This window comes from Prionailurus bengalensis, chromosome B3 (genome assembly GCF_016509475.1).
Source record: "Prionailurus bengalensis isolate Pbe53 chromosome B3, Fcat_Pben_1.1_paternal_pri, whole genome shotgun sequence".
Lineage (NCBI taxonomy): Eukaryota > Metazoa > Chordata > Mammalia > Carnivora > Felidae > Prionailurus > Prionailurus bengalensis.
The window spans coordinates 39,650,475-39,663,458 of record NC_057355.1 but is presented as its reverse complement, the minus strand read 5'-3'; the positions used below and the strand labels follow the sequence as shown (position 1 = coordinate 39,663,458).

General features: G+C 37.2%; 1 protein-coding gene across 6 annotated transcripts in view; it reads right to left on the bottom strand.

Moving 5' to 3' along the window:
- The window catches only part of DENND4A (DENN domain containing 4A), a 131,863-nt gene that overhangs the window by 80,954 nt on the left and 37,925 nt on the right, over positions 1 to 12,984 (bottom strand). For all 6 annotated transcript variants that reach the window (XM_043555122.1, XM_043555126.1, XM_043555123.1 and 3 more), the window contains exon 4: positions 8,603 to 8,852. In XM_043555122.1, coding sequence (XP_043411057.1) covers positions 8,603 to 8,852 — 250 coding nt within the window. The remainder of the gene's footprint in view (positions 1 to 8,602; positions 8,853 to 12,984) is intronic.

Sequence of the window (12,984 nt, the reverse complement as noted above, 5' to 3'; positions counted from 1 at the left end):
ATTTGTGGTACACACTTTCAGATGTCTTTTTTTTTTTTTTTTTTTTTTTTTTTTTTTTTTAGGAAATAGGTACATGATTTAATTACTTGCTTAGTTACTAACTCTACTTTTCTAAACAATCCTGATAAATCTTTTTTTTTTTTAATGAACATTCTTTTTTTTTTTTAACGTTTATTTATTTTTGAGAGAGAGAGAGTGAGCAGGGGAGGAGCAGAGAGAGAGAAGGACACAGGATTTGAAACAGGCTCTGTGCTGACAGCCTGATATGGGGCTTGAACTCATGAACTATGAGATCATGATCCGAGCTGAAGTTGGACGCTCAACTGACTGAACCATCCAGGCTCCCCTCAAATATGAACATTCTTAAATGGTTGTAAAACAAAAGCCATTTGGATATAATATTTAAAAAAATACTCTCGATGAGTCAAAAACTGAGGAGATGGTCACAAATTTGCCAGAAATTAGCTGTGTGAATCAAAGCATCCAGACTAGCAGTTTTCAACCACTTGAGCACTTTAAGATCTTTTCTGGCTCTAAAATATGCTTCCATTGTAAGTCAGTCAAAGTCTAAATCATTTAAGTCTTACAGTCCAAAACTTAAAAACAAATAGTTCTTGAAAAGTCTTTCCACAAGCTTAATGGGAGGGTGGGGAAGATTCTTTTTGAGGCCAAAGCTATAAGTCTGGTACAAAATATCAGGTAGGAATTTGAGGAAAGATTCACCACACATCTCATGTCCATTACCTTGGTCTTTTGGTTTTTTCCCTGGTTTAGAAACCTGATAGATGACTTTCGTTCAAGCTACCTAACCTTCAAAAACAAGAGTCAGCTACATAACTATTGCTGGGTATTATCAACACATCAATAATTTAATCCCTACCACTTCCTAATTCTTTACATATACATTAGACAGATATGAACGTAAGTCTTCTATATTGGATGTTTATTTAAAATTTTCTGAGTTAGAAGTCACTGTACATCTGCTTCAAAGAACAAAATTTGCTTTTACCACCTTATAGTCGATGGAAACAAAGGTTGGTAACAAAAATAAGTCACAACCCACTACTTAAAAAAAAGACATCAACTGCTAAGATCAGGCAAGTTTCCCTATACTCAGGACTGATATGTGTATGGATAAGAAAATAAACATTTAAGGGATTTTATTCTGGTAATATTTCTTAAAAATTTTAGGAGGAGCTTAAGTACTGGGCAAAAATAAAATTTAAAAAGCTCTTCCTTGGGGTGCCTGGGTGGTTCAGTCGATTAAGCGTCTGATTCTTGATTTCAGCTCAGGTCATGATCTTGGCTCAGGTCATGATCTCACGATTCATGAGATGGAGCCCTGTGTCAGGCTCTGTGCTGAGGGTGCAGAGCCTGCTTGGGATTCTCTTGCTCTCTCTGCCTGCCTCTCTCCCTCTCTCTCTCAAAATAAACATTTAAAAAATTAAATTAAATTTAAAAAGCTCTTCCTTGCTGAATGTCAATTGTATCTCAATTGAAAAAATGAAACGAAAAGCTTTTCCCCAGACATTAAGTACACATAAAAGGGACTGATGAAGCAGAGTTAACCAAATTTATAGCTAATATTTATATAGCACTCTCTGTGTACCAGACAGTATCCTAAGTTAGTTAAAAATATTAATTCATTTAATCTTCACAAAAATAAAGTACAACTTTACCCCTATATCGTGAACGAGGAAACTGAGGCACAAAGAATCAAGGAACCTGTCTAATCACATATCTGGATTTCAAATCCACTAGCTTAGGTGGAGTCCGTTTCCGTTTACATTGTGTTACATTCCTCTTCCTTCTTTTAGTAGAGAATAAATGCTCTCTGACAACATTGGGACCAATGTTTCAGGATAAGAAAACCTAGAAAATTCCTATCTCAGGGTTCAGTTTCAATGCAGTAAGTCTACCTTGAGCACCCTGATTAACTAATAAAACCTAGAAATGGTTCTGATGACATTATCAATTTACTGTGTGTCAAAACCCAACAAATCCACAAAATAAATGGAAAATTCACCAATGGGAAAATGCCAAGTTACCTGTGAGCCTGCATAATCTTGCTAAAATTCCAAACCAAATCTGAAATGATATTAAGCAGGACATTGTATCATAAAAGCTTAAAAACCCTTCTTACGGGGTGCCTGGGTGGCTCAGTCAATTGAGCATCAGACTTTGGCTCAGGTCATGATCTCACAGTTCATGGGTTCGAGTCCTGTGCTGACACGGAACCTGCCTGGCATTTTCTCTCTCTCCCTCTTTCTCTGCCCTTTCTCTGCTCATGCTTTCTCTCTCTCCCTCAAAATAAATAAATAAGCTTTAAAAATTAAAAAAAAAAAACAACTCTTCTTGACATCACTATCAATACCACATAAGGCTTGTAAAACTGTTTGCTACCAAGATCTTTTTTTTCCATCATAATCTCTCCAACTATCACATGTTATCACCAAATCAAAATAATATGGAAGGATGGCACAAAAGGATAGGGCATTTTGTGTGTGAATGGCTGTTGACAAAAAAAAAATGGTCATCTAATTAGGGGTAACACTGCTGCAGATTATTCTTTCTTGATACAATTTGGATCATGTCAATATCTATTTTTTGAATTACCTATTTAAAAATTTTAAACAAATACTGATACTACTTAAAGTTGCAGGTTTTTCTTAAAATTTTCTTAAAGAATTGAAAGATACAGATAATACACATTTAGTGCTTTCATACATCCCATGTGTACTGGGACACAGTTGTAAATTCATTTAATCATCACAATAACTTAGATGCTATTATAATCCTCAGTTTACCATTGTGAAATCGATGCATAGAGAGACAAAGTAACTTGCCCAAAGTCACAGAGTCAGTGTCAGAATTAGGATTCACAGCCAGACACTCTGGCTCCAGTCTGTGCTCTGAACCACTTGGCTATATTGACCTTAACCACTACAACACCAATCTATTTTACTGTCTTACTGAGGGAGTTAACAATATTTTTCAGGGTCTCAAAATCTGTACTATATCCAGTCATATCAATACACCCCGGTTGTTCCTCTTCTAGCTTTATCTAAACCTTCAGTGTTTCTCATGTTGCTAGCTTAACAGAAAAGAGAATAAATAATAATTTAAAAAAATCAACTTCCCATAATAAAAACTTAATAAATATGTATACAATCTTAAATACTGGAGGACCTGAGTGGCTCAGTAGGTTAAGTGTCTGACTCTTGATTTTGGCTCAGGTCATGATCTCACACTGTTTATGAGATTGAGCCCCGTGTTGGGCTCTATGCTGACACTGAGGAGACTGCTTGGGATTCTCTCTTTTCTTTTCTCCCTCTCTCTCTATCCCTACCCGGCTCACACACACTCACTCTCTCTCACTCAAAATAAATAAATAAACATTTAAAAAATATCTTAAATCTTAGCAAAGTATTCATTTACATAGTTATAACAGGACAATGTACATATCTGTTTTGGGATAATTAAGAAAATAAGTTTGAAAATTTGTGATTAAAAATCCAACTATTTACAAAGTTATATTTAAAAAACCCAACACTTTCATATTTTTTTTTTAATTTTTTTTTAACATTTTATTTATTTTTGAGACAGGGAGAGACAGAGCATGAACAGGGGAGGGTCAGAGAGAGGGAGACACAGAATCCGAAACAGGCTCCAGGCTCTGAGCTGTCAGCACAGAGCCCGACGCGGGGCTCGAACTCACGGACCGTGAGATCATGACCTGAGCCGAAGTCGGCCGCTTAACCGACTGAGCCACCCAGGCGCCCCGCAACACTTTCATATTTTGTTGGTAGGATTATAATTGGTTAAGCCTTTCTGGATAAAAATCTTAAAAGTAAAGCTTTGATCTACAAGTTTCAGGACATATCATAAGGGAATAATTTAGCAAAGCCGTATAGTGTTTAAGAGTTTGGTTCTAGAGTTCTATAGTTTGGGTCCGAATCTTGGTTCACCTGCTTACTGAAGGTGTATGAATGACCTTGTGCAAACAACCTTTTTAACTCTCAAATTTCCTTCTCTGTAAAATGTGGGTGGGAAACACTACCCAGGGGGTTGTGAATTAACTGAATTAATGGATATGAAATACTCAGAATAGTGAACAGCACATAAGAGCTCAATAAATGTAAATTATTCTATGGAAAATTTAGTTGTGATTATGTTCACAACAGCTTTGCTTATAATATAAATAAATTGAATCTAAATGTCTTACAATAGAAGATGGAGTAAATACATTGTGGCAAAATCCATTTAATGCAGTAATATTATGCCATTCAGTGCAGTTATATATTAAAATATGCTCAACCTCTACAATAACGAAAGGAATGCAAATTAAAATTAGAATGATTTCTTGCTTTATTAGTCAATAATTAAAAAGCGATTGATAACAACCATTTTTTTAAAGTAGGCTCTGGCACAAAAACAGACACATAGACCACTGGAATAGAATAGAAACCCCAGAACTAGACCCACAAATGTATGGCCAACTCATCTTTGACAAAGCAGGAAAGAACATCCAATGGAAAAAAGACAGCCTCTTTAACAAATGGTGCTGGGAGAACTGGACAGCAAAATGCAGAAGGTTGAAACTAGACCACTTTCTCACACCATTCACAAAAATAAACTCAAAATGGATAAAGGACCTGAATGTGAGACAGGAAACCATCAAAACCTTAGAGGAGAAAGCAGGAAAAGACCTCTCTGACCTCAGCCGTAGCAATCTCTTACTCGACACATCCCCAAAGGCAAGGGAATTAAAAGCAAAAGTGAATTACTGGGACCTTATGAAGATAAAAAGCTTCTGCACAGCAAAGGAAACAACCAACAAAACTAAAAGGCAACCAACGGAATGGGAAAAGATATTCGCAAATGACATATCGGACAAAGGGCTAGTATCCAAAATCTATAAAGAGCTCACCAAACTCCACACCCGAAAAACAAATAACCCAGTGAAGAAATGGGCAGAAAACATGAATAGACACTTCTCTAAAGAAGACATCCGGGGGCGCCTGGGTGGCGCAGTCGGTTAAGCGTCTGACTTCAGCCAGGTCACGATCTCGCGGTCCGTGAGTTCGAGCCCCGCGTCAGGCTCTGGGCTGATGGCTCGGAGCCTGGAGCCTGTTTCCGATTCTGTGTCTCCCTCTCTCTCTGCCCCTCCCCCGTTCATGCTCTGTCTCTCTCTGTCCCAAAAATAAATAAACGTTGAAAAAAAAATTTAAAAAAATAAAAATAAAAATAAAAATAAAAAAAAGAAGACATCCGGATGGCCAACAGGCACATGAAAAGATGTTCAGCGTCGCTCCTTATCAGGGAAATACAAATCAAAACCACACTCAGGTATCACCTCACGCCAGTCAGAGTGGCCAAAATGAACAAATCAGGAGACTATAGATGCTGGAGAGGATGTGGAGAAACGGGAACCCTCTTGCACTGTTGGTGGGAATGCAAATTGGTGCAGCCGCTCTGGAAAGCAGTGTGGAGGTTCCTCAGAAAATTAAAAATAGACCTACCCTATGACCCAGCAATAGCACTGCTAGGAACTTATCCAAGGGATACAGGAGTACTGATGCATAGGGCCACTTGTACCCCAATGTTCATAGCAGCACTCTCAACAATAGCCAAATTATGGAAAGAGCCGAAATGTCCATCAACTGATGAATGGATAAAGAAATTGTGGTTTATATATACAATGGAATATTACATGGCAATGAGAAAAAATGAAATATGGCCTTTTGTAGCAACGTGGATGGAACTGGAGAGTGTGATGCTAAGTGAAATAAGCCATACAGAGAAAGACAGATACCATATGGTTTCACTCTTATGTGGATCCTGAGAAACTTAACAGGAACCCATGGGGGAGGGGAAGGAAAAAAAAAAAAAAAAGAGGTTAGAATGGGAGAGAGCCAAAGCATAAGAGACTGTTAAAAACTGAGAACAAACTGAGGGTTGATGGTGGGTGGGAGGGAGGAGAGGGTGGGTGATGGGTATTGAGGAGGGCACCTTTTGGGATGAGCACTGGGTGTTGTATGGAAACCAATTTGTCAATAAATTTCATTAAAAAAATAAATAAATAAATAAAATCAATTAATCAACCAAAAAAAAAAAAAAAAAAAAGAAGGCTCCATGCCTAACATGGGCTTGAACTCATGACCCTGAGACCAAGAGTCACATGTTCTAACTGAGCCAGCCAAGCACCCCAAGGGAAAGGGAATTCTTTTTTTTTTTTTTTTTAATGTTTGTTTATTTTTGTGAGAGAAAGAGACAGAGTGTGAGTGGGGGGAGGGGAGAGAGAGACACACACACAGAATCTGAAGCAGGCTCCAGGCTCTGAGCTGTCAGCACAGAGCCCAATGCGGGGCTCAAACCCATGAACCGTGAGATCATGACCTGAGCCAAAGTCAGACGCTTAACTGACTAAGCCACCCAGGTACCTCAGGAAAGGGAATTCTTATTGAAAGTGCCACAACCCTTTCAGAGCAATGTGTCAACACTTTTCAAAATGTACAGCATACCCAGGGACCCATCAATTCCACTTATAATTATTTATTCTTCCAGAGACACTCCAATAAATACACAAAGAAAAAGGTACAGGCTTGATCAAAGCAGCATCACAAATAATGGGAAGAACTGGAAATAACTTGTAATCATTAGTCTTTATTCTTATTTTCTGGAATAGTATATAATTATTATAAGAAATAGAGAGTTCTATTAACTCATGAAGGTGGATAGTGGAAAAAAGCTTCTGTCAGAATATATAGAAAGTTCCAATTTTTTTTTTTTAATTTTTTTTTTCAACGTTTATTTATTTTTGGGACAGAGAGAGACAGAGCATGAACAGGGGAGGGGCAGAGAGAGAGGGAGACACAGAATCAGAAACAGGCTCCAGGCTCTGAGCCATCAGCCCAGAGCCTGACGCGGGGCTCGAACTCACGAACCACGAGATCGTGACCTGGCTGAAGTCGGACGTTTAACTGACTGCGCCACCCAGGCGCCCCAGAAAGTTCCAATTTTTGAAAAACAAAGGATGAATTCATTCACATTATGTATATTGCACACATATCTGAAAGGACAAAAGGCCTGAAAGGACACAAGCCAAATCAGTAATTGGTAATCCTGGAAAGGGATTACAAAAGATGAAAGTAAGAACAAGAACTTTCACTTCATAGGCCTACAATTTGCTCCCCCTCTCAATGTTTTGGGGGGCGGCACACATTTCTTTTTAAAATTTAAAACAGCAATAAAAGAACAAAGACAATTACAGATCATGCATAGCCTTAAGGCTACTGAAAGGACTTTGACTAAGAGTGAGATGGGAAGCCATTAAGGGTTGTAAGCAGAGGAGTGAATAGGATCCAATTTATGTTTTACAAGGATCGCTCTTGCTGCTACATGATGAATAGGCTGTAGGAAGAAGTAGAAGCCTTGATCAGTTAGACCAGGGATCTGGCACACAATGGCCTGCATTTGACCCAAGGCCTGTTTTTGTACACCTGAGCTAAGACTAGTTTTTAATTTTTAGGGGTTTAAAAAAAAGAATATGTGACAGAGACTGTATATGACCACAAAACTTATTATTTAGCCCTTTATATGAAAATTTGCCTGTCTCCTAAATTAGAATACTATTGCAACCATCCTGTTAAAAGGGGATTATGGCTTGGACCAGAGTTGTAGCAATGGAGAGGCTGAGTATTGGTCAAGTTCAAGATACGTTCCGAAATTGGAGTCAACAGAATTTACAGAAGAATTGGATGAAAAGTAGAGGAGAAAGGTTAAGGATTACTTCAAGGTTTTTAGCCTGAGTAACTAGAAGAGTACAATTTTCACTGCATCATATAGAGATTAGGGCAAAGGGAAGGAGTTAGCAAAGGCAGAAGTGGAATGATGGGTAAGGTAGGAGGAAAGAGCTACAGAGTACTCAGGAAGAGAATCCATCTTATCTTCCTGCCACTGTTTCAAGAAAGAAGTGATCAGCTATGTCAAAACCTACTGAAAAATTACAAATTAAAACCACTGAATTCAAAAGCAAGAGCAATATTGGTGGAATGGTAGAGGCAAAAGCCTAAGCTAGAGAGAGTCAAAGTGAGGAAGGGGACAGAATATAGTCACGTCTTTTGAGATGTTTTACTGTAAAGGAGAACAATGAAATGAGGCAATAGACAGAGGCAAACATACGAGTCAAGAAGTTTTGTAAAGATGGGAAATATTGCAGTAGGCTTTGCATGCTGGAGTAAATAATGCAATAGAGAAAGACCAATGATTCCTAAAAAGTAGAAACATTGCTGAAGCCATGTCCTCAAATACGTAAGTATGTGGGATCTAGCACACAACTGAAGGGGTTAACCTTGGCTAGTGTATTACTTTTCCAGTAAGGGGAAAAATATTCTTTAAATTGGAAGAAAAAAAAAAAAAGCAAATTGCTTTTTGCACAGTTCCTTTTGAAAGTACGACTATCTTCCCAAAAAGGAAAGATCCACTATCTTTAAAAACATATTTTTTAATTCAGTTATTATGCTCTGCTGTTTTTCAAAGATTTTAAATCGTGTTCTTTTCATAAGTGGCTAATTTTACCAGTACAAAACAAGTCACTTACCATACTGTTATTGAGATTCTTGTCGACTTTGCAAAATGTGTGTGGTGGGCTTTCTCCTTTACTGGGTACGATAATACATATGTCTGTGACAGCCAACGTATTCTGAGTCATGTTTTCAGAGGCTCTTCGGTAAGTGATATAAATTTTTTGTGATGAGGTACTGCCACTAATATTTGCAGGGCGTCCATACGGAGTACTCTGAATAATTTCACACCCTTGTTTCAATCTTTCTTTCCAGTCGTATAAAACCCTAAAACAAAAATACATAAATAACTACACAAATGCAAAACATCTTCAAATAGGATAGGTAACATTTTCAGGTATCATCAACTGATCCTTAAACGTAGCAGATATTCCAATCTTACAGCAAGTCTGAATTGAACCATCCCATGTAAAACTAAAGGGTAATGGTTTCCCTGCCCAAAATTAAAATAATGTAAGGAAAAGTCAGATTACCTCTTAGGTTTGTTGGCATAAACCACAGAAAGGCAAGGATTAAGTGCAGACGCACCTGCTGTGGCACTCCATTTAACAGATGTGTTTATTTTTGTCTCTAAAACCAAGCATCTTTTTTAGAAAAAGCAACTTGGTTTTAGCCAAAGTTGTAATTTTACAAAAGGCTCCTTGCCAGACAGTATAGAACCTGCTTACACACTTTTACTTCCAACGCTTCCCTCAGGTTTAAGAGACGGTTTTAGGTTTTCAAAAGGGAAAATAACCTCAAATCCACCTTTAATCGAAAGGATGGGTGAAAGACATAGGCTTTTTTTTCTTCTTCTTTTTCTTTATTGTGGTAAAATGGTAGGATTTTATTAAAGGGCAGGCCAGGCATGTGTTCCTTAAGTCTTCTAAAAAGTACTTGGGGATACAAGGAAAATGTCATACCGGAGTAACATCAGTCTATTCCCTCAGAGAATTCACTGATTTGTACTTGGCATGAGCCAATGAAAATTTAAAGCTCTACTATACTGAGTGTGTTTCCGCATTTGCTATAACAACTGTTGTAACAGGCAATATCCTCAACATCAGTCAGTATTTCCTTTTATAAAATCCCATAATTCAAATAAAATTAAGTGCCAAAAACTGGTCAAATTATTTCACTGTAATATAATTTTTAATTTCCCTTTATGTCATGACCATCTGCAAACTTAAAGAAATTTTTCTCTGAACATTCTATTTTGAAAATTTGGAGTTAGATTTGATAGTTAGAATTATAGCAACTATGTTTACCCTAACGTTAGCTTAAGTGCTTATTCTTCCCTCTCTCCCTTTTGATCTTGCTTTTCTGTTTTGTTTTCTTTAATCTTTAAAAAAAAAAAGGTACTATAACAGAGAGAAATTAAACACACTTCAATTCAAATTTCTACTACTGGCTACTAGCTGTATTCTCTTGGGCAGATATTTAACCTCTCTGAGCCTTGTACTAATCAGAGAGGCTACAACATTGAAAAATCTAACTCACATGGGCACCTGGGGGGCTCAGTGGGTTAAGCATCTATCTTTAGCACAGATCATGATCTCACTGCTCGTGGGTTCAAGCCCCACATGGGGCTCTGTGCTGACAGCTCAGAGCCTGGAGCCTGCTTCAGATACCATGTCTCCCTCTCTCTCCGCCCCTCCCCTAATCTCTCTCTCTCTCTCTCTCTCTTTCTCTCTCGCAAAAATAAATAAACATTAAAAATAATCTAACTCATAGGATCTTGACAGAACTGGAAAACAGCTGCTCAACTGAAAATAAGAAATCTAAATATAACACAAACCACCACCAACAAACTACCATCACCTCAAATTTTTTAAAGATATGGAATATATATTTGATAACTTATTTTCTTTAATCAGGTATTGTGTTGTTAAATCCAGTACTTGCATTACTACTTTTGATTTTTAAATTGTTAGGAACTTTTCTTGTCTAACTAAACTAAGCTTTTCAAAGGCTGCTAAAAAATGATGCTCTCTCCTCCCCAATGACAACAAGTTAGGATAGTTGTAAGGGTGGTTAATTTGGGGTGTCTGGGTGGCTCAGTGGGTTAAGTGTTTGACTCTTGGTTTCAGATCAGGTCATGATCTCATGGTTCATGAGACTGAGTCCCAAGTTGGGCTCTGCTCTGGGTATGGAGCCTGATTGGGATTCTCTCTCCCTCTCTCTCTGCCCCTCCCCCCTTCTCAAAATAAATTTTTAAAAATTAAAAAAAAAAAAGGATGGTTAATTTACATTCCAGTTTAAGTTCTTCACTATTGGAGAATCCTTCATGGGCTTGGAAAAGTCCTCATCTCTAAACTAGGAAACTTCAACACCTTAACGAGAATCTGCAACATTCCCTTCATTTTATCCACAAGTTAGAATTGTGATGATGATCAGTGATCATAGGAGCAAATTACCTAATCTTTTGAAAAGAAAATCTAACAGCTGGCTTACTTTCCCAAGCCATTTACTAAATATATAAGCTTTAGAAAAAGCAATATAGTAGCTGTTCTGAAACCAACTTAAAATTACTGTAATTCATTCATGAATTAATAGAACCAAAATTATTTTTTTTTTAGGTAGGCTTCATGCCCAGCATGGAGTCCAACATGGAGCTTGAACCATGACCCCGAGATCATGACCTGAGCTGAGATCAAGAGTCAGCCACTTAACTCACTGAGCTACTCAGGCACCCAAAAATTGATTTTTAGTATAACTTTTTGATATCAAACATTAAGTGACAGAATTTTTAAAGTGGAAGAAATTTCAGGAGCTCTTCCAATTCCAATTCATTCTATCTCCCCTTAGGCATTAGTAAATATGACTATCCACTTTCAGACTTAATATAATAGTAGGAGATGAAACTTTTATAGCCCCTACTGGTAACATCAGTAGGGATATTGATATCTTCTCTATTTTTATTTTTTGAAGTTTATTTATTTACTTTGAGAGAGAGAGAGAAAGCACAGGCGGGGGAGGGGCAGAGAGAGAAAATCCCAAGTACGCTCCCCAATGTCGGCGCAGAGCCTGATGTAGGGCTCGAACCCACAAACCATGAGATCACGACCTGGGCCGAAGTCAGATGCTTAACTGACTTAGCCACCCAGGCACCCCCTTCCCAATTTTAACTCAAATATTGTAAGTTAAACTCATGCCTTTTTTGCAACTGAGTAATGAAAACAATAAAGCTAATCTTCATTCCTTATAAACTTTTCATCTATTTTGAAGACATTATTAGAGCTACCTGTAGCTTTCCTTTGGCCTTTTTCTTTCAGTTTTTCAGTGGGCATCTTATTTTTCTACCTTTAAAGTGTTGTTCCTCTTTTGCCCCATGTGTATATGGATATATCTATATCTATATCTTATGTAGATATCTTTACACTTATATATTCTCCTTTTGTATATATAATACATATTATATAATGTATATAATGTCAACTTCAGCAAAGATTTGGGTTCTTTTTAAAAAATGTAAACTACATATACATGTAAAAGAGAAATATATAAATGTAAATATATATGTGTGTGTGTGTGTGTGTGTGTGTGTGTGTGTATGCACACACACAAATACTCGTCTTTTAAAAAGAGCCCCAATCTTTGCAAAAATTGATGAGCTGGTCCTAAAATCCATATGGAAATTCAAGGGACCCAGAATGGCCAAAACAATCTTGAAAAAGAACAAAGCTGGTAGATTCACACTTCCAATGTAAAAACTGAATACAACGGTACAGTATTCAAAACTGCATACTGGCACAAAGACAGACATGTTGACAAATAAAATGGAATTTGCAAGTCCAGAAATAAACCCATATGTCTATGACCTATTAATTTTTGAAAATGGGGAAAGAATGATCTCCTCAATGGATGGTGCTAGGACAATTGGATATCCATAAGGAAAATATTGAGGCTGGATCCCTTCCTTGACCATATACAAAAATTAAGTCAAAACAGATCAAAGATCGAAATATAAAGGCTGAATGTATAAAACCCTTAGAAAAAAACTTAGGTGTAAATCCTCATGACTTGGGATTAGTAAAAGCTTTCTTAGAGAGGATGCCAAAACACAAGCAACCGAAGAAAAAATAGACAAATCAGACTTGATCAAAATTAAAAACTTTTCAGCTTCAAAGGATACCATAAACAAAGTGTAAAGACAACCCACAGAATGGGAGAAAATATTTGCAAATTATATATTTGATAAGTGACTTGCATTTAGAATACATAAAGGACTCTCAAAGCTCAACAAAAAGATAAGCCAGTTAAAACATGGGTACAGGATTCTAAATAGACATTTCTCAAAAGATTTACGGATGGCCAGTAAATACACGAAAAGATGCTCAACATTATTAGCCATCAAGTGAATGCAAATCAAGACCACAATGAGATACCATTAGGAAAGCCACAATCAAAACAATGATAC